The sequence below is a fragment of the Mustela nivalis genome (genome assembly GCF_964662115.1).
Source record: "Mustela nivalis genome assembly, chromosome: 17".
NCBI classification, from domain to species: domain Eukaryota; kingdom Metazoa; phylum Chordata; class Mammalia; order Carnivora; family Mustelidae; genus Mustela; species Mustela nivalis.
Genome location: NC_139036.1, coordinates 36,856,338 through 36,879,073, shown reverse-complemented (window position 1 = coordinate 36,879,073; position 22,736 = coordinate 36,856,338). Strand labels below are relative to the sequence as shown.

At 44.5% G+C, this 22,736-nt stretch overlaps 1 protein-coding gene and 1 long non-coding RNA gene across 2 annotated transcripts; one reads left to right on the top strand and one right to left on the bottom strand.

The window, feature by feature from the left end:
• Window positions 1-4,122, bottom strand: TOB1 (transducer of ERBB2, 1). Its single transcript, XM_082708482.1, has 2 exons — window positions 3,845-4,122; window positions 1-1,939 (listed from the first exon to the last, which is right to left on the bottom strand). Exon 2 carries the CDS (start codon window positions 1,792-1,794, stop codon window positions 757-759), a length of 1,038 nt encoding a protein of 345 aa, XP_082564608.1. The 5' UTR covers window positions 1,795-1,939; window positions 3,845-4,122; the 3' UTR covers window positions 1-756.
• A 765-nt stretch (window positions 4,123-4,887) lies between these two features.
• On the top strand, window positions 4,888-21,211 carry LOC309852173. The gene is made up of 3 exons (XR_014305122.1): window positions 4,888-5,034; window positions 17,457-17,562; window positions 20,896-21,211. It is a non-coding gene; the product is annotated as an uncharacterized lncRNA (long non-coding RNA).
• Window positions 21,212-22,736: the final 1,525 nt, after the last annotated feature.

Here is a 22,736-nt window from a genome sequence, read left to right as displayed (position 1 = left end):
TTTTTAATTTTAAAGAATTTTAATACAAACTTAATATAAACTATTTCAGTCCCTCTTAACATGTAAGACACTGACTCAAAATACTTTTATACCGTTTTTTTCAAGTATTGCACAATATAGGTACAAAATTAATATTTACGATTACATTTTCTTCCATAATATATAGCAAAAATCTTTAAACCTTTAACAGAAAATACATTTTTTTGAAAAAGCAAATATTCGTACATTTTAATTCCACCACTAAAGGAATATCCTGTACACAATTTTGAGAATAGTTGATGTCTTTAAGATGGATATTTTACAATTTCAGTAAAAAAAATACATGAAGCTGCTGCTGTCACAGGTCACTGTAGTAAAAAGATATAAATGCAATACCGTGTCGTAGAAACAATATATATATCCTCTGATATTTTACAAACTTTGTACTAAATTAAATTATACAATTAGAAAAGACCAATAAACCCACTTATTAGTGCCAATTTTTTATAAAAAAAAAAATCAGCCATGTCCTTGCTATATCTTAAATACTGTAAGAGGCCATATCTGAGCGTATACTTTAAAATATACAGTCAGTATAAAATAACTTTGTGCTTGGTTGGCAAATGAAAAATGATGCAGGTTTTATTTTTGTAACCAAGCTTGAATGTATCCTTACTATAAGCTTAAAAAAAAAAAAATCTCAAGGAGGAGAAAAAAAATCCCCCTTGGGCCCGTGCATTTTAACTTGTAGGATTCTTTTTTTTTTTTTTTCCTTTTTTAGTTAGCCATGACAGGCTGGAATTGCTGGTTAGAATACTGCATGTTATTTAAGCTAAAATTCAAGCCATCTACAAAAGACTTCTCGTTGAGGCCTCCATAGGCCGCAAACACATCAAAGGCATTACTGTACTGGAGAGGACTGAGGTTTAGGGGGCTGTCACCTGGGAACATTCCATTGGTACTACTACCTTGACCCTGCATGTTAGGAAAAATAAATTCCTTGGCATTGGGAGAAAGAGCAGAGGCTTTCTGCTGCGGCTGCGGCTGCGGTGGCGGCGGCGGTGGTGGTGGCTGGGAGGGCTGCTGCTGCTGCTGGGGCTGCTGCTGGCTGCCCAGGCCGAGCCCGTACAGAGAGTGCATTGAGGAAGAGATGGCTTTCTGCTTCAAGAGGTCATTCACATTCAAGCCGAGGTTGATAGGAGAAGTACGTGCAACCTTGTTGCTGCGGCCACTATTCTTCATTTTGGTAGAGCCGAACTTGGTGGCAGCAAAAGTGGCAGTGGTAAAGGTTAAAGGCTGAGTGGACCGGGGCATGAAGGTAGGGCTTACAGCAGCAGAGTGACCAAAGGGAGGCGACGGAGAGCTGGACACTGATGAGGCTGGGTCACTGATGGGCATAAAAACCTGGGCCTCTGGGTTAAAGCTGTTTTTGATCTCCTTATCCAACTCACATCCATTTTCATTATTATCATCCACATAAAGCACCTTCACTGGTCCCTTTTCACCAATTTGGTAGGAAACCTCAAATGGGTCGATCCAAACACTAAGATCCTGTGGCAGATTGCCACGAACATCATCAATGTCCAAACCACTCTCTTTGGATGCTTGTTCAATCACTGGGTCCACTTTCTCCCCTATGTGTATACATCTAAACCCTGATCCTTTGTATGGCTTTTCAGGATACCAGTGCCCTTCATATTTCTTCTTAAGAAGTCTTTCAAGCTCTTCACCAAAAATGTTGACACGTCTCCTGGGAAGCTTATTGTACAAATATGAAATAATAAAATTTAGTGCTACTTGGATTTCAAGCTGCATAGCTGCTATGCCACAAAGTGAGATTTGTGTTTCAACTTCCCCCCACACACGCACACAAAAGTGTTCAGTTTGTGGCAGAAAAACAAATTTTCATTCAAAGTGCTGGTACTTTGTAGATTATCCTTCACCTTCAGTGGTCTTGCTCCTTAAAGAAAAACAAAACAAAACAAAAACAAACATGTCCAAATAAGAGAAATCTAAGTCCCACAACCTCTTCTTACCCCCAGAGTAATTTTACTTTTGAAAAAAGTCTAACAGGCTGAAAGTCAGAAAAATAAAATCAGCACAAAATAAAGGAACATACAATAAAAAATTGTTTATTAAAGTTCAAAATCTCACAGGACAATTTGGGATTTACAGTTAAAACAATGTATTTAAAATCCTATTATTTACTTCTTTTTTTCTGAATACAACTCTAAAAATAGATAGATATAGATATATATCTGTATCTATATATCTCCAGCATATGCAGTGTGTTTCTTCCCTCAGTTCTCAAAAGAATATTTATTGGAAACTCTACTCCGCACACCCATCCACCTACCTCCACACACATTTATACCAGTTTTAGAAAGCGATTATATTCCTATTCACTAATTTAGGAGTGAATTCTGTATTTCAGTTCATCCTGTATATATGCTCCTTAGATCTGCACTATCATTAAACCTTCAGGCACTGGAGAAGTTAGGAAAATTAATTTCCAAAGTACATGATGCTAAAATTAAAAATACTAAATGCTAAATGAATTGCCATCCTAGTGAAGGATAATTATGAACCAAATTATCCTACATAGCTGGCGTCTTAAATACATATGTAAGGGCATACAATGTAATAATCGAGCTTCTCTCTTCTTTTCAGTGTGTATTTTTCAAAATCAGAAAATACCTCTTTGGCAGCAAATGTAACAAAGGCAACAATTAATTTCAAAACTCTATTGATTCTTCTCTTTAAAGGCCAGGGTTTCTGAGTTCTATTCTGATTTTCAAAACCACCTCCCTCCTTCACGATAAGAGGACCGCCGGAGAGGCTTGTACGATAAGGTCGACCTTTAAACGTTTGCTGGATCAGCACTGGGTGGGGATAAGAAAAGATCAAGGGCAAACAGAAGATATTTGCAAAAGGGATCTATTTGTACACTGAGGTTGATTTACAAGGACGTTTTAAAAATCAAGTTGGTATTAATCCATCTGTTCCATTTTTCATATTCGTGGTGACAAAGGGAAAAGGATCCCTGGCTGCCCTCAAACTACACTTTGCAAGCTCGAAGCCTGAGCGCCGGCAGAGGCAGCTGATTAAGCCAAAACGCTTGACGGTGCCACCGAGCGAAATTCAGGCTCTGCCGAAGGTAGTTTTAAAGCAACGCCTTAAGACAGGAGTGTGAAGAATTACATAAACAGCCAGTTGGGTCTCATTAGATTTCTGCTCACAGCCCTCGGAGCCCAAGCGCTGGAGCAGCAGCAGCAAGAGGAGGAGGAGGAGGAGGAGGAGACGGAGAGGGGAGAGGAGAGTACAAGTCTCCTCCAAAAAGGAGGAGGAGGAGGAAGGCCACGAGAAATGGCAAAGCAACTACTCGGGGCCGGGCACCGGGCAGGTCGGGGCGCCCGCTGCTCCGGGTCAGCCGCTCCCCTCCCCCCGCCGTAACCTGACCCGCCGCTCCCGCTCCCGCCCCCTGCCCGAGGCTCCTGGGACCCGGCCAGAGCCCGGGGAGCACCGGCTCCCCCGCACCCTTTTCGGTCCCGGCGGCCACCAGCCCCGCGGACCCCGCGGTCTCCCTCGAGCTCGCCGCTCCTCCCCGGCGCCCCGACCCCCGGTTCCCGGTCAGCTCGGCCAGGGCAGCCCTTCCCCGTTTACCCTCCCGGCCCCGGCCGAGCCCGACGCGCCCGTCCGCCCCGCCTCCAGGTCCCGGGCGCGCTGGGGGCCCTCGGAGCCGCTCCCCTCGGAGCCGCTCCTCTCTGCGCCCGGGCCGCGAATCCGCCGTCCCCGAGGGCCCGGGGCTCGACGCCGCCGGAGCCCCTCGGTCCCCGGACCCCGCCCGCCGCCCCTCGATACTTACGGGCTGCTTCCACCACAGAGCCGGCCGCGGGGCGGGGGAGAAGGGGCGGCAGGGCGGGGGCTCGGGAGGATCGGCAGCGGCCAGCAGGCTGAATGCAAGACGGCGTCGCCGGGCGGAGGACGGGGGCCTCGGCGCGGGCCTCGGGAACTCGCCCCCTGGGGCTCGGGGTGACGGGGACAGGTCAGGCGAGCGCGCTCACTTCTCCACACAGCCCGGTGCCCGGCCCAGCATCCCCGTAGTACGACCACTGCGCGCCGGGCCAGAGCTTCGCTCCTTCTGCCGCGGCGCGCGCCCCGCCTCTCGTTTTATAGTCTCCTCCCCGCCCCCATCCCCTCCCGTAGGGGTGCGCGCGCGCCCGCCTCGCGTCACACAGCTCGGGGCCGCGTAACTATTCCCCGCCCTCCCGCCCCTCACCCCAGACCCTCCGCGGCGGCTCCGCCCCTGCCCTGCCCCTCGACGCCATTGGCCAGGTCCCGCCTGCCCATGTCCCCACGGGCGGCGGAGGGCCCCGTACGTAAGGCCACACCCCTCGGGCTCCACAACGGCCAATGAACCGACGTCCTGGCGGCACTGTGGGCGGGACTAAGAGAAAACTAGGAAAGGGACTGGAGGAGAGAAGTGCCAGTGAGGGCGACGGTGGTGGGTGGGGCAGCTGACGCTTGGTCTTGGAGGAGAGCCCCGGAGAGAAGGGGGGAGGGGAACGAGGCAGGTGGCGGAGCGGCGGGGAACAACGGGGAGAAGAGCCCGAGGCCTCGAGAGGGAGGGGACAGTTTACAAAAAATGCCCTACTCGAGTGGGACTGTGGCCCAGGAAAATCCCACTCGTGGACGAGCTACCAAATCGGTCTCCAGTGCACCCGGGAGAGCCGAGAGAAAGGGCGAACTGTGTGACAGGGACTCGTGCACCCGCACCCGGTTAATTGAATATTAATCACCTCCGGGGCCTAGGCCAACTGCCACCCAGAGAGTGGCAACAGCAGAACCCAAAGCGGCCGTGCTAGGCTGGGGGTGGGGAAGGGGCTCCACCTGGCCACACCTCCCGCCTGGGTGACAGTTTAACTGCCTCCGCATCCCACATCACAACCTCCCCGTGCGACCCGGCAGCAACTCGGACGTGGGGGTGGCCTGAGACTGTAAGAAGAACCACGTTTTGTTCCCAATGTCCTAGCCTAGGCCTCCGTGCCAAATTGCGTACGTATCTAAGTGTATATATACATGCGTGTATTTCAAGTGTCCTTTACCATCAATACACACAATACACACGGTGCCTTCCTGGAAGGTGCGTTTAGGATGCTCTTCGGTTGAACTACGAGCGGGTAAATAGGGAGCGCGGAACGAGAGGGACTCAAGGGAAGCCGGTAAGCGCCCCTTTTCACAACCTGCGGCGGAGAAAGACTCGAAGTTGCCTGGGCGTGGAACCGAGCGTCCGTCTCTGCTAAAAATATTGCTCACAGGTAGCAACGACGCCTGATTGGCCGCGCTTCTCCCGTAGCCGCTAGGCGATTGGCTGTCTGGTATCCAGGAGACCGACGTCAAACGCGCCAGGGGAAAGGGGAGAGAAAGTCTAAGGGGAGGGAAGGGTGGAAGGGGAAAGAGAGGAGCAATGAATGAAACGCCCAGCGCTGGCCTTCTCCTCCCTTTGCTCTGCACTCCAGAAGTGCTTCCTGGAAAAACACCAGTTGGGGCTCCGCCTTCCTCTTAAAACTGTGGGGCCTGCACTCTCAACCTGCTCTAAGGAAGTTAAAGCGCAACTCCCCGCGGAGTAGGGTGTCCGTGGAGCCGGCTGTGTAGACCAGCTGTGCTTCTTGCACACGCACCCGCTGTAGGTGTTAGGCCTAGAGGCTTTGCGCTTTAGGGATGCGAGATCCGGTCGTAGCCTTTTTCTCCACCCTTTCATGCCCTCTGCCTCCGCCCCCTCCCCCTGTTCCCCTTTAGAAGGAACCCAATCAATAGGGGATATATCTAAAGTCCCCGATGTGTGCCGGAGGAGGAGGGAAGGGTGTGTGCGATGAGTTGAGGGTGGGAGTGGTCAGGTGACCGATTTCATGTTTATTGCACGGATTCCTAAAGCTCAGGTGGCGTGTTTTAAGAACATTCAAGTTTTACTCAAAGACTCTTTAAATTCCGATTTTTTTAGTCTTTGGATTTTTTTGTAACAAGGAAAAGTGGGATTTGATTGCGAAAGTGTGTTTTATTTTATTTTATTTTTGGAAACATTTTAAGTTAAATGTTTCTCTGCATCAAGATATATTCTTTCAGTGTTTACTACTTTTTGCTCAGTCGTTTTTTTTTTTGTTTGTTTGTTTGTTTTCTAAAATGAATATCCACTCCATTTGTTATTAAAAATGAGTTATTTTTAATTTTATAATTAGTTGAGGGCAGAAATTACAAGAAGAAAGATAGGATATTTTGGGAATGGCCTATCAAGAGAAACATTTCATCTTTCCTGTGCCCCAAGGCATAATTTCTCTTACCATTAGGCAAATAATATTTGCTGTACCAAACACCCAGCATTGCAGGACCTTGTGTTTGGCCATGTGTCTTGATTTGTAATTTGGAAAGTATATCACTATAATTAGAGGAGTATATTAGGCTCAGCTGAGATTAAAATGTCTAACCAAAGATAGATGAATTGTAATTTTGTCAACCTTATCTATACTTTCCACAAATTCTCAAAGGGAAGGCACAAATTCTCTTTTCTGAACGTCCCCAATCTATAATCTCAGGCTTAAAATTCAAGAGCAGACATCTGATAGGTTCTGATTAATTAGCGATAGCAGTAAATTGAATTTAAAAAACAATTTAGACGTCAAAAATGTATGAGTTATTGCAGCTTAGTCCAAGGGTATGAGAATGTTTCAAAACAAATATGAACACACACACACACACACACACACACACACACAGAGGCCCCATGTCATCTGAAGGGCAGGTGTTGGAAGATCTGAATTTTATCCATTTCTATCAACCTTCAGTTCTCTCACCTACAAAAAGGGGTTGGATTATATAATCTCTAATATCTCTTTCAATTAAAAAATTCCACGTTTAAAACTCAGTGCCCCTAAGGTAAACAATGTAGTTGTTTTAAAGATATAGATTGCAAGTAAAAGGGAAACCAGATTCATATCCTTCCAAGTCACAAGGGATAAAACTCCCTTTATCCAAGTTTTAATCTTTAAAGGCCCCTTGATGGTTTGTTACTATTTCACATTTACTTTGAAACTGCACAGGGGACTGGATTGCCAAATGATTATTTTGACTTATGGAGGGGAAAAAAAGCATTGATATGAGGCTCTGAGTGGTATCACAACAATAGGAATTCCTCTTTGTGGGCAACTAATAGTCACTGAAAATCACAGTCTTTGCCTTTCCCTGCCTGTGTTCCACACAATTAATTACTAGAGCAGCGCCTCACCCTGAAGCTTATGATTGGTTTGGTAAACGAATGTGTTTCAATAGTATTGTGAAACACGATTCTTGAAAGTGCTCTGAATTATTATCTCATTCACACATAACACACACACACACACACACACACACACACACACACACACATATTCACACCTGGATTTCTGACAAATGTATCCTAAACCTAAACCTTCGAATCTTCATTCTGTTTCTTTGTAAACTGAGGATTATAGGAGAGTCACCATCACCTAATGTGTCCCTACTAAGGGTTGTTTCACTTCTAGAGAATCAGCCCTGTATCTTTACTTGAAAGATGACATAACAAGCATAATGTTTCTGTCATTAATGTCATTGATTTCTTGTGGACAGTCATGTAACCTGAACTGTAGAAAATTTAAAATTATTGGCAAGGAACTAATCACTGACTTATTAAAAACCAAGTAAGCCCACTTTTCCCTAAACACTTTTCAAAGAAAGTTGCATATTTATGACTAATGGAACCTCAGTGTGGTTTCCTATGGCTTCTCATAGGGGTTAGTGAAGGAGGGCCACACATTCTCTAAAAGATGGGTACACAGATATTTGGAATTGAAAAATAACTAGATAACACTGAATAAACCCACTAATCTTTGGAACAAGCATTTCCACTGAAGGAATTGGTCGGATAGGAGAACATGTCCTTATAACTTGCTTACTCCTTGTTATTTTTTTTTTAACTCCCTATTATCTCAGTGAACAAAAATCCAAGTCAAATCTTTGAATTTCTTTCCATTAGCCAAGGAGGAAGAGATCGTAGTTGCAGATTCTGGGAGTGAAACAGTGTTCGCAGCAGTCTGCATACCAAGAACATTAATTGATTTACATTGATTAATAATATCAGAATGCTTTAACTATATGAATTCTAGATCTCACCTATTGTGCACTATGTTAAGAAAAACTGAAAGTGCTCTATTGTAATAATACATAAACTTAAAGCATAGATTGCATCTGTTATGCAGCTGTGCTTACTCAGTGAATTACATACACCAAATTCTAGTTTATACAATAGATACAAGGTCCAGAAATATATATATATATATATATATATATATATATATATATATGGTATTTGAGAAAGAAAATACACGCTCACACCCACACACACACAAACACACACCGACCCATGCACAAAACCGTAAGAGCCAACTCCATGTTTTCCCAGCCTTCACTGCAGCAGGGTGACATTGTGACACTGCTGTACCAATGTGACATAAACAGAGGTTAGCCGGGATGGTTTCTGAGAAAGCTTTGCTCTTCTTATCAAAGAAACTTATTCCAGTTGCTACTACTACATAACACACTATCCAAAACTTAGTAGCATCAAACACCCATTTGATTGTGTTCTGGGATCCTATAGGTCAGACAGGATACAGGGGACAGATGGCTTTTCTTTGCCCCACAACATCTGGAGCTTCAGCCGGCGGTGGGGGGGGGGGGTGGCTCAAGCACTCAAGAATCATCTGGAGCAGATGTGTTTAATAGAACTTTCTCTAATGATAGAAACTTGCTGTACCTATATTGTCCAATAGGATAGCCACGAGTCACATGTGACTATTGAGACCTGGAAAGGTGGCCAGGGTGACTGAGGAACTAACGTTCTCATTTAATTTTAATCAAATGTAAATTGAAATAACCACAGGTGGTCAGTGGCTCCTGAGTTGAACAGCATGAATCTGGAGGCGTTTTTGCCTAATCTGTCTAGCACCTGGGCTGCGATGACCAAAGGCTGGGCTCAGGGCACTGTCCACTGGAACATCTGCAAATGGCCTCTGAACTCTCCCTGTGGCTTGGGCTTCTCACAGCATGGCAGTTGGTTCTGAGAGGAGGCATCCCAAGGGTATTGGGGGGGGTCTCTGCAGAGCGAACATTTTTTTTTTTTAAAGATTTTATTTATTTATTTGACAGACAGAGATCACAAGTAGGCAGAGAGGCAGGCAGAGAGAGAGAGAAGGAAGCAGGCTCCCTGCTGAGCAGAGCAGAGAGCCCGATGTGGGACTCGATCCCAGGACCCTGAAATCATGACCTGAGCCGAAGGCAGTGGCTTAACCCACTGAGCCACCCAGGCGCCCCAGAGCGAACATTCTAAGAGAAGGACATGAAAGGTCCATGGCCTTTTATTGACCAAGCCTTGGAAATCACAAAGCACCACTACTGCCATATCCATTGGTAGAAGTAATCATAAGCCTGTCTATAGAGTCAAGAGGAAATCACAGAGACGCCCTCCCCACCTCTAAAGGGAGGAATGTCAATGAATTTGGCACCATTATAAAAAAATCACCACTGGGAAATTTCCACCTTTTTTTCTGCCTTAACATGAATCTGATAGCAGGAACTACAGCTGCCTTTTTAGCACCATGAAGAGGATGCAAGATAATCACAGAGATATAGGCTCTGACCAAAGCTAGTGACTACCTAGCTCTAGATATAGGCTCTAACCAAAGCTAGTGACTACCTAGCTCTACTCTACTTTTTAACCTACATGAAATGCTCCATGACTTACAGCTGAACATATTCTCATCGAAAACACGGATTTAACATCTTTTAAGGAAACCTGAACTTGGGATTCTTAAAAAAAAAAAAAACAAAGAAAATTTATCTAGTCTGAATATTATCTAGACTTTCTCCTTATAAAACCTGGAGGGGTGTCTGGGTGGCTTATTTGGTTAAGCATCCACCTCTTTTTTTTTTTTTTTTTTTAAGATTTTATTTATTTATTTATTTATTTATTTATTTGACACAGACATATCACAAGTAGGTAGAGAGAGAGGGAGGGAAGCAGGCTCTCCGCTGAGCAGAGTGCCCGATGTGGGCCTCGATCCCAGGACCCTGAGATCATGACCTGAGCCAAAGGTAGAGGCTTAACTCACTGAGCCACCCAGGCACCCCATTGGTTAAGCATCCAACTCTTGATCTCAGCTCAGATCTTGATCTCAGGGTCATGAGTTCAAGCCCTGCACTGGACTCCATGCTGGGCATGGAGCCTACTTGAACAAAGAAACAAACAAACCAAAAAATGGTCATTGTAGAAAATTTGGAAAACACGGATAAAGAAAATAGTGATCACCTTTCATCTCTCCATGCTGTGATGATAACCACTGTAAGCATCCTGCTCTGATTCTTTATGAATGAATTTCTACCACATTTGTAGATCTGTATCCTGCAGGGCACTCAGCATTGTGTTATTTCTATTTCCCCCTGACACTCAACATTGTCATAATTATCATTGATTCGGATTGCATTAGCTGATTTAGAATACTTTGATTGTTGCTCAGCATGTGGGTTCTTAACAATTCTTCTGTATAAAAACAATTATATTTAACAAACATAAAAAATATTTTAAATCTATTACCGAAGTAGATTCGCCATACAATGTCGTATTAGTTTCAGGGGTAAGACATAGTGATTTGATGGTTCTATTGACATTACTCAGTGCTCATCAGGATAAGTGTAGTCACTGTCTGTCACCATACAATGTTATTACATCATTGACTATATTCCCCTTGTACTTTTCATCCACCTTATTTATTTATTTATTTTTAAGTTTTTTTGTGTTTTGTTTTGTTTTTTGGGTTTTTTTTTTTTACAGTGATCACAAGTAGGCAGAGAGGCAGGCAGAGAAAGGGAGAAGCAGGCTCCCTGTTGAGCAGGATCCTGAGATCATGACCTGAGGCGAAGGCAGAGGCTTTAACCCACTGAGCCACCCGGGTACCCCAGAAGCTTTTTATTTTGACGTCATTCCAACAGTTTATGTTTGCTTGTGATTTCCTTGTCTCCAGAGACCTATCTAGCAAAAAGTTGCTACAGCAGATGTCAGTGAAACTATTGCCTGGGTTTTCTTCCAGGATTTTTTATGGCTTCAGGTCTCACTTTAGGTCTTTCATCCATTTTGAATCTATTTTTGTATTTGGTGTATGAAAATGGTCCAGTTTCCTTCTTCTGCATGTTGCTGTCCAGTTTTCCTAACACCATATGTTGAAAAGACTATCTTTTCCCCATCTGATATTCTTCCCTGTTTTGTCAAAGATTGACTGGCCACATAATTGTGGGTTTAGTTCCAGATTTTCTATTCTGTTCCATTGACCCGTGTGCTTGTACCATACTGTTTTGATGACTACAGCTTTGTAATGTAACTTGAGGTCCAGAATTGTGATGTCTCCAGCTGTACTTTTCTTTTTCAAGATTGCTTCAGTTAGTTGGGGTCTTTTGTGGCTCCATACAAATTTTAGGACTGTTTGTTCTAGTTTATGAAAAACACTCTTGGTATTTTGGTAGGGATTGCATTACATATGTAGATCACCTTGGGTAGTATAGACATTTAACAACATTTGTTCTTGCAAATCATGAGCCTGGAATGTCTTTCCATTTCTTTGGGTCATCCTCAGTTATTTTATTTATTGATTTGACACACACACACAGAGAGAGCACAAGCAGAGGAAGCAGCAGGCAGAGAGAGAGAGGGAGAAGCAGTCTCCCTGAAGGGAGCCCAAAGCAGGACTCGATCCCAGGACCCCAGGATCATGATCTGAGCTGAAGGGAGACGATTAACTGACTGAGCCACTCAATGCCCCTCAATTATTTTCATCAATGTTTTATAGTTTTCAGAGTATAGGTCTTCCACCTCTTTGCAGAACCTTGATTTCTTTTTTTGTTTGTTTGTTTTAAGATTTTATTTATTTATTTGACAGAGAGATCACAAGTAGGCAGAGAGGCAGGCAGAGAGGCGGGGGGGGGGGGGGAAGCAGACTCCCTACTGAGCAGAGTCTGATGTAGGGCTCGATCCCAGAACCCTGAGATCATGACCTGAGCTGAAGGCAGAGGCTCTACCCACTGAGCCACCCAGGCACCCCTAGAACCTTGATTTCTTATCTATTGTTTGACTTTTTAGCATTTGGCTCAATTTGAAGGTTATCAGTGCTTTAAAAAAGCAACAACAACAATTCTAGTGACTTTACTCAATTTTCTTTCTCCTTGATGTTTTTGCCCCATCACCCTGTTGAGTGGTGACTACTTGAAATAGTCCCTCTCGCCTTTGCGCACTCACGTGCGGACATAGGATGTATCCAGCATTGCACCCACCTTGTGGCTACCTCAGCGGTAGCCAAGTGCAGTGGAAACATGAGGAACTGGAAAAGAGAGCGTCTGTGTTTAAGTCCTGTTCTGCCAAGGATGAGCCTGGTGCGGCTGCACAGAGCCTTGGCCCTCAGTTGACATATGGAAGCAGTAACTCTGGCTGAGCTGTGTGAAGATCGAACGAGATCATGCCTGTGAAATCGCTTGGAGAATAAGTGGGGTCCTGCACCTCCATGTCAACTGGGAAGTCTCGAGGCAGCAGGCCAGTGACACAGGGTGAGCTGGGAAGCTGTCCGATTGAGCGGCGAGAAGTTAGCCAGAGCCTGTGTGGCGCCTGGAAGGAGACATTAGAAGGAAAGAAGGTGAGGCCAAGAGAACCTAAGGGTGCCTAAGAGGCATCTAGGGGTTTTTGGCTACAAGCAGCTGGGGTAGGTTTCTACATAAGCAGTCTTGTGTTCACAGCTTCCATCTGCCCTTTCCCTGGACTGTGGTAACACTCGATGCCTGGGCCATTCATTTGGCAGGGAAGTTTGTGCTGTCTTTTGGTTACTTAACTATATAAAATCAGTGCAGGTCCTGGCTCTCCAAGAGGTCTGTGTGGCCACCAGGGCAGGGCAGAACCTTCCACTTCCCCGTGCCTGTGCCATTCACAGAATGCTTCGTAAATATTTGGCTGAACTGACTTTTTCCATTTCATAAATTTCAGCCTTCTGCTATTCGGCCACTCGCACACCAGCACGTTTCTCCCAATGTATGCTGTGTTTTTTTAACTCGTTAAAAATGTGTCGCTTGGGCAGTACTTACACAATGAATCACCACCTGACTTCACATGCCCAGTGGCATTTGGATTCTAAAGTTAAATCACTGTTCTTCTAGTCTCACTATGGTTAATATGAAAAAATACTAAGCAACATGCAGAGTTCTAGGAGATTAAATAATGACCAAAATTGGAATTCCGGAAGTTAAGAGTGAAGAAAACAATCAGAAGGAAATAATTAAATCATAAGCAGAAATTGATTTATTAATTAGATAAAAAGTAAAGGTTTGAGTTACATGCTTGATTTGAGTTACACGCTTGATTCGGTAGATACCTGTATTCTTTTTTTTTTTTAATTTTGTTTTACAAACCCTTGTGTTGAGGGCTGACTTTCAATAGATCGCAGGGAGGGAGCTGCTCTGCTACGGACGAAGCTCCGACTCAGAAGCAGGTTGTCTACGAGATACCTGTATTCTTGTAGGACTTGCCAAGGACAGACATTCTTTTCAAGCATCCGTGGAGAAGTTTAAATTTGCCTGTGTAGTAGATCACAAAGAAGATTTCCATAAATTGCCCAGAGTAGAAACCTTCTGACCCAAACAGTCCACAGAGCCTTAATGTGAGAAATCAACGAAAAATGTAACAAAAAAAAAAAAAAAAGAAGAAGAAGAAAGAAAGAAAAGAAAATCTATCCATTTGCAATTTTAAGGCACTTTTTGCAGTAGTTTTTGCATTAAAGAGGAAATCAGAACCAAGATTTCTGTTATCTGTAGCGACACAGGAAATCAAAGCTGAAACATGGATCACTTTAGAGTAATGACAACATGGACACTACATGCCAAGTTCTATATGATGCAGAGAGAGTGGAAATTGGAGGGAAATATATTACCTTAAACATTAGAAAACAAGAAAAACTGAAACTAAGTTATCTAAGCATGCAGTTCAGGTTGCTGGAAAAAAAGAGAAGCGAAAATAAACCTAACTCAAGTAGAAGATAAGAATTAATAAAGAAAAAATGGACAAAATAACAAATATCAGGTTTCTGATGTTTGATACAATAGATAAGATTTGTATAAGTCTGATTAAGGGGAAAGAGCCCAAACTGATGATTTTAAAGAAATAAGAAGAGAACATGATTCTGGAAACAGAGGTTATTAAAGAATTTAGAGAATCCTATGTGCAACTGGATTAAATCGGGGTGAATATTACAATTCTCAGGGAAATTATAAATGATCCCAACTGACTCAATAAATAGTGTCAAGTTCAAGTAGACCACCCAGAATGGAAGAAAACAGTTTCTGATCTGCCCACAGTGGGGCACCTGGCTGGCTTAGTTGGTGGAACATGTGATTCTGGATCTCGGCGTCCTGACTTCCAGCCCCAGGTTGGGCATACAGCCTACTTTAAAAAAATTGAAAAAGTCAAATCTACCCATGGAAAAGAAATGAGGCCAGTGTGCTTTTAGGGTAAGATCTCACGCTCTCATTCCATGAGGCTGGCATAATTCTGATACCAAAGTGGACAAGCACAGAACCACCAAGAAGGAAAGCAAAAGCTAAATTTGCTTATAAACACAGATTTTTAAAATCCTGAATGAAATGCTAGCAAATTGGATCAGTGTATTCAAGCAATGCAAGTATGGTTCAACATTAAGATATTTGTTAATGAAATTCACTACTTTATTATATCAAAGAGAGGAAACTTCTGATCATTTCAACTGACACAAAACAAAAAACAAAAAAGCCCAGAAAGCAAAAATAAAAAACCTCTACACACATTTAATAAAATACAATACCATTTCATGATTGGAAAAACAAAACAAAACAGAAAACCTTCTCACAAGTGAAGTGGGAAAGAAAATATCTTTGGGGTGCCTGGCTGTCTCAGTGGGTGGAATGCACAGCTCTTGATTTCAGGGTCATAAGCTTGAACCCCACACTGGGTGTAGAGGTTACTCAAATAAATAAACTTAAAAAATAAAGAAAGAAAACATCCTGAACTTGATAAAGTCTCCATCAGAAACCTACAGCTACAGAAAATGCTAAACTTAATGGCAAGGTATAAGCATTTTCTTAAAAGGCAGGATTGAGACAAACCAAGTTGAAACGGTTATTTTTTTTTTAAATTTTATTAACTTGAGAGAGGGAGAGAGAGAGAGCATGAGCAGGGGGAGCAGAAGATGGAGAGGAAAAAGCAGGCTCCCCATTGAGAAGGGAGCCCAAAACGAAATGGGGCTCGATCCCAGAAACCTGAAATCATGACCTGAGCCGAAGGCAGACACTGAACCGACTGAGCTACCCACAAGCACCAATACCATTGTTATTAGTACACTTGCCTGGAGTACCCAGTCATTGCAGTAAGATGAAAAAATAAGAGGTAGGGGCGCCTGGGTGGCTCAGTGAATTAAGCCTCTGCCTTCGGCTTGGGTCATGATCCCAGGGTCCTGGGACTGAGCCTCAAAACGAGCTCTCTGCTCAGCGGGGAGCCTGCTAACTCCTCTCTCTCTGCCTGCCTCTCTGCCTACTTGTGATCTCTGTCTGTCAAATAAATAAATGAAATCTTTAAAAAAAAAAAATGAAAGAAAGAAAAGAAGAGATACACATCAACATGGAAAGAGACTAATGGCATTATTTCTAGATGTTATGATTATTCCTGTAGAGCCTCCAACATCAACACCTCGAAAAATAATTATGGCTTATAAAAGAATCTTACAAGGTGGCAAATTAGAAAGGAAACATACACACACACACAAAAGCCAGCAGCTTTCGTATATATCAGCAATAATAAATTAGGAAATATGATAGAAAAGAGATATAACTCGCATTAATAATAAAAACAAAAAGGTACTTAGGAACAAATTGTCAAAAATGTACAGGAGTTATGGAAAAAAAACTTATGAACTTTATGAAAGGATTTACAGATATAGACTCTAAAGAGACTCTGAAAATGATGAAAAAAGTCAGAATTAAAAAGATATTAATTCTCCTTCAAATTAGTTCCTATTGACATCCCAGTGGGACTTTTTATGGATATGCTGATTCTGAAATTCACGGGGAAGAGTCAACATACAAGAATAGCCAAGAACATTTTGAAATAGAAGAATAATGAGAAGAGCACCTCCTGTTATATACAGCAAGACATACAACGAAGATACCAAAGATGATAATAATAAAAAATGAGGTATTGTTGTAGGAACAAAGAGTCCTGAAGTATGTCCTGTATAAATAGGGACTTAGTTTATAAAAATGATGGCAATCACAATTTAATGGGCAAAATGTTGTTGGGACAACTGGTTATCAATTTGAGGAGGAAATTCAAGGTGGTTTAAAAATCAAAACTTTTTTAAAATTTTTATTTATTTATTTGACAGAGATCACAAGTAAGGCAGAGAGGCAGGCAGAGAGGAGGAAGCAGGCTCCCTGCTGAGCAAAGATCCTGATGTGGGGCTGGATCCCTGGACCCTGAGACCAGGTCCTGAGCAGAAGGCAGAGGCTTTAACCCACTGAGCCACCCAGACCCCCCTGAAATCAAAACATTTTTAAAGCCTTTAAACAAGAGAAATGTAAGAACATGTTTTTTAAATCTTAACTTGCTGTTGGCCTTTCCAGGGAAGGCTCCAATCCCGAAGTCCATAAAGAAAAGATTAACAGATAGACTACAGATAAACCGATTTATCCATTAATAAGCAGATTAACAGATAAACAAATCTCCGGTATACCTACAGAAACCATAAACAATACTAAAAGACAAACACCCAAGAGAAACTATTTGTGACTTAAGCAAAGAGCAGATTAATGCCTAATATAGAAAGAACTTCTACAAATCAACATCTGAAAGATATAAACTCAATGGAAATTGCCCAACATTAAAATGGAATCAATTCACTGAAGGAAAAAAAAAAGCCCCACAACTTATTAATAAACATATAAAATGATGATCTCACGAATAAAATGGGCAACACAAATGACAACAAGGAGATATCCCCCCCCCCCCACTGGTTTGATGAAACTTACCAAAACTTGCTGATTGGTAGCATTGACAAAAGCGTGGGGAAAGGGATCTCTAACAGGAATTCGAATTGGCTCAGTACGAGGGTAGGAGTGAACATTGATGCCATTTTGTAGTAAGAACATGAATTCCCACATGTTTGCAAAAAGACACATCTTTTCTTTTCAATTTATTATTTTTTAGAAAAAAATTTTACCGGAGAAAATTATTTTACTATGAATTTCAGTGTCTAATCCCAAGGATTAGTTTTTAATCCTCCGTACTGCCATTTTTCAAAACATTTTTGAATTTAAATTCAATGAATTAACATGTAATGTATTATTGGTTTCAGAGGTACAGATCTGTGATTCCTCAGGGAAGACACATCTTTAAAGATCCTTTACAGATAATTGCAGTTTAGAATTACAAAGGAGATGGAATCCATCCCCAAAGGAGAGGTGAATAATTTCGATTCATCTTATACTTGGAAGCTGTCCTGATGCGGGAAGATAACATATGTACCAAGCACTGTTCTCCAAGCTTTTTGTCTATTTAATCCTTCCAGAAGCCCAATGAGGAAGATACTATAATTTGTGCTATTTCACAGATGAGGGAACCAAGGCACAGTGGGGTGACTCCCTCATCCAAGATCACACACGTGGTTGGCAGAGCTGGGACTTGAACCCCAGTGATCTGGCTCCAAAGTCTGTGGCTTGACCATGACCCTAAGTCATGCTTCCATATGACTATGATATGGGGAGAAAATCATGTCACAGAAAGGTATTAAACAATCTCATATTTATGAAAAGTGGAAACATGTTTTGGTTCATAGGAAAAAATGGTGACATTTGATGAGAGAGAGTTTGGGGGGTTGGAGAAATGGACCTTCACTTTGACAACATTCTTTATATATTGCTGGAATTTCTCACAGCAAGCAGGTACTACTGCAATTAAAAATAATATTGTATTTAAAAGAATTTAAACAAAGAGGGGCACCTGGGTAGCTCAGTTGTTAAGGGTCTTGGGATCGAGCCCTGCATTGTGTTCCCTGCTGAGCCCGAAGCCTATTTCTCCCTCTCTCACTCCCCCTGCTTGTGCTTCCTCTCTCACTGTCTCTTAAAAAAAAAAAAAAAAGGATTTAAACAAAGAAAAAATATAATATCATATTAAATATATTTAATACTTATCATATAACATAGTATATCTAGTTTATATCTTCAAATATCTTAATATTTAAGGCTTCCTTCTTTGTTAATGTAGTGTTTTTTTTTCCAGAAGCTTCCTTTAGTTCAAACTATTATCTTGAAAAATGAGAACAGAATGCTTATGCCCCACCTATCTGCCTACATTCCAAAAGCATTAATTTACCACTTTGGAAGGAATCTGATTTTTGTGCATTTGGAAGTACCTGTTTGTTACCAGGATTCTGTAAAAAGTGTGGCTAAAATGGCTTGAAGTCAACACCTGACATTCTCCCGAATAGAGAGATTTTGCCCGTTTGTTCTCTGGTGTCTGAATTTCGCTTCCACAACCTCTTCATAAGATGCTATGCTGGGTGCAGAGGCTTGAAAACTTAGCAAAGCCCCAGGCTAGCCAGAGCACAGACCCTTCCCGATGCAGAAACCAGGGAGCCATCTTGGACACCCCCTTTTGTCACCTTGTCCCTCTTGCCAACCTGACCATCAGTCCGACCTCCCACCTGTTGATCTGGTCCACCCACCAGTGTCTAGGACGCAAGCGCCTCTTTCCTCCACTTTTCCAGCGGCCTCCTGCGGGCTCTCCTGTTTCACTCCTGCCCCCATCACTGACCACTCCACGTGCAAATCAGACATGTTCCCATCCCTCCAGCCCCACCAGGCTAAACCCTCTCAGTGTCTCCTATTTCTCCCAGGAGGAGGCCCAGAGTCCTCACTGTGGTCTACCAGGCCCACAGCCCAGAGTCGACCCAACCTTCCCCCCCACCACTTCTTCTCCTTCCTGAAGTATATATCAGGTTCCCTTCCACTTTGGGGCCTCTCACCGCCCTCACCCCTACCCTCATTAACCTCTATACCGCTTTCAGCTGTTAATTTTGCTTCTTCGTGGGAGGCTGTCCCCGTGCCCACTTCGAGCTCTTTACCCCCATGACTCCACACCCGTCTGTGAGGGGGCCCTGTAAGAGAACAGTGTCTCTTTTGTGGTATCCTTGTAGGACCAGGCACAGAGTCTGGCTCATGCAGGTGCTCACTGAGCACTTGTTGAAGGAAGGAAGGAGGAAAGGAGCGAGGAGGACCCTGTTGTGTCACTAGAGAGAAGGGGCCAAGGCGGCAGAGGAGGAAGACATGAAGAACAGAAGGAGGCCTTGAAAGGTGGGAGGGGGAAGGGCCTTTCAGACTCGGGCCCTGTGGGCTGGGCCTGGTATGGAGCCCTGCGTTGTCAGGTCCAAGGGAGGAGGCAGAGATTAGACTGAGCAGTGGGGCAGCCCACCTGGCAAGAGCTCTGCACACCATAAAAGGACTTGAACTTTACGCTGTAGGTAATGGAGGAAGCTGGGTGGGTTGTGAGGACTCCCTTCCCACTGCCTTCCCTTTGCCGTTCCTTCTTCCTTGCTTCCCTTCCTTCTGCAGACCAGAAACAAAGTCTCTGAGGGCCAGAGAGCATGCTCTTGGTTTCAAGGAAGTGGCAGGGGATTTGGAAGGGACATTGTTCGAGGGGCCCCTTTACCTGGCTCTGTCCCCAGATATACAAACCAGAGCTAGAGTAGTAGAGAGAGGGAGAGACGCTCCCCAGAGCCCCCACATTCACCCAGAGAGGTTCTGGGGAGCCCCCAGGACCCCCAGGGCCCTGTGCAGGCAAGAGGGAGGAGATGGGTCAAGGTGAGACCTCTCAGGGAGAATGACAACTTGCCCGATGTCTGGGGGAGGATGCCTGGGGCTCTCCGCCTTCCAGGGTTTCTTCTACTCTCTTGGCTTGGCCTCAGGACTGTGGAGGGGTTGACTCCAGGCTCCAGGTCTTGGCACAGGTAGGCTCCACTCTGCCCAAGGCCACCTCTTTCTGGACAAGGTTGGTGAGTAAGGGGGCTCAAGGGGGCACCAGGGTCTGAGGATTTGCAGTCTCACCTGGAAGTTCCCAGGGTCCCCAGGGACCTCCTGGGGCATGGACTCCTGCCAAGGATGGTGCTGGGGAGCCAAGTGCTTGTAGGACCCTGCCTGCAGCCATTTCCAAGGGCCCAGACCTCTGCTCTCTGGACTCCTCCGCAGACATTTCAAACCTTTCAAAATCTCAAAACCGTGGGACATACTGGCTTCTATGTTCCCCACCCTGTTCTTTGGGTTCGAATTTATACTTCACTGTATAAATTCACTGTGTGTCTGCCCTGTGCAAAGCCCCATGCTAGGCTCTTCGTCAAAAAGAGGAGCAATTCATGATCCCTGCTTCCAAGAGGCTTACAGTCTAGGGAGGGAAAGCACATTGAGAACGATGTCAAACTCTAGCTTGATCTACCTGGCTTTTTACTATTTTTTTTTTTTTAAGATTTTATTTATTTATTTAACAGCGATCACAAGTAGGCAGAGAGACAGGCAGAGGGGGAGGGGGAGACGGGTTCCTTGCTGAGCAGCGAGCCTGATGTGGGGCTCGATCCCAGGACCCTGGGATCATTACCTGAGCTAAAGGAAGGGGCTTAACCCACTGAGCCACCCAGATGCCCCACATTTTACTATGTTTATGTCACTGACATGTATAGGGCACGACCTATGTGTTTGCCCCCACGTTCTGTCATCTTTCCAATCCTTGTTTATTTTTTCCCCTAGGACTCTTTTGGGATTTGAAATGGTTTTGTTTGGCTACAAAGAAGGTTGGACGTGCTTCAGTGTCTCCTCACAACTTCCTCTACTTTACCAACCAGCTGTCTCCTCTGAAGTAGATCTGCCCCATCACCTTTGCAAAATGAGCTGAAAGCTGTCAAAGGATGTGCCTTCTGAAGAGCAGGCAGGAGGCTCCCAGGCCAGAAATCTGTCCTTGATAAGCGCCTGCAGTCCCACTGTTAAAAGGTTATTCCTTTGAAGGTGCAGGAGCTCCGGGGAGGGGAGGGATAACAGCTTAAATAAATCCTGATCATTTAACAGCTGTAGTGGGGATTCATTTATAGATGGGGGGTAGGGGTCTTGAGGACATCATCCTTCCAGGCCCACTGATGTCTCTAGATTTTGAGGTTGTTTCAGTTAGCTATTGCTGCATAACAAACCATGGTGATTTGTTGCTTCTCACAGCGCTGTGGGTTGGCCACGTGGGCAGTTCTGTTAGTCAATCCCGCGAGAGCCCATGTGGCGAAGGTCATTTGACCGGGGTGGGGGTGTCCCAACATGGCCTCTTTGGCGTGTCTGGTGGTTGAGGCAGCTTTGCCAGTTTTTCCAGTGGTCTCTCATCTCCCAGTGGGCTCAGGGAATTTCATCAGGGCATGGCGGCCTCAAAGTTATGAGAGGGAGATGGAAGAAGCCACAAGACCCCTTTAGACCTAACCTCCAGAGTGTGCATGTTCTTTCTTTTTATTTTTTAAAGATTGTATTTATTTATTTGACAGAGATCACAAGTAGGCAGAGAGGCAGGTGGGGGGGCAGGTGGGGGGAAGCAGGCTCCCCACTGAACAGAGAGCCCAGTGTAGGGCTCCATCCCTACATCGGACCCTGAGATCATGACCTGAGCCGAAGGCAGAGGCTTAATCCCCTGAGCCACCCAGGCGCCCCTGTGCATGTTATTTCTGACGCATTCTGCTGGCCAGAAAGGTCACGAGGCCAGTCCAGACTCAAGGAGATGGCAAAGTAGACGGGACTGCTCAGTGAGGGGAGCAGCAACACCCCCACAGCGAAGGGGTGCAGACACAAGAAGCTGCGGCTCATAGGGGCCACAATTCTAGCACTCTCCCGGGGAGGTCTACAGGATGTAACGTTATCGAGGGTTTGCTTCAGGACAGCAGGCTAGACGGAGGAGGCGTAAGTCCCCACTCTCTGCCAACATCTATTTCCATGATCTTGCCCGGGGTTCTGTCATCCTTTGCCAGCAGAGACATACCTACAGATGGAGTTTGCTTGACTCCACAGAGCCCATCAAACTACGTAGCAGCATTTGGCTGACCCTTCCCCCTACCCTGAGTTGTCAAAGCCCGTTCCTCACCCGCCACCCCCCCGCCCAACCCCTGCCCCGGGATGTGCCAGCAAACTTGATCCTGGTGGGGTGGGGTCCTGACTTGTAGCATCTACCAGATGCAGCCAATTGCAAGCTACCAATGTGACATCGCTGAATGAGTTTGGAATAGCTATGAGTCACTGATTTTTGGCTCTGGACAAGCCAGCTCCACACCTCTTCCTTATCTTTGGAATTTTCTAGAAAAAGCGAATACAGATTAAAAAAGAAAAAAAAAAAAAAAAAAGACGAAGAGGAAGAAGCAAAACCTTTCTTAGTGCCAAAAGAATAAAACGTGTTGAGAAGGCAGATTCTTGTTTTGGAAAATGGGGGAACTCCACAGCCACTAGGCAAGCCGTGGGAACCCTGGACTCGAAACAGGGCCTGAGCGTACCCAGTGATAGCTTTGTGTGGGCAGGGAGCATTTCTGAAAGGGTGCTCCCCTAACAAACAGTGGTTATTTCTGGAGCTG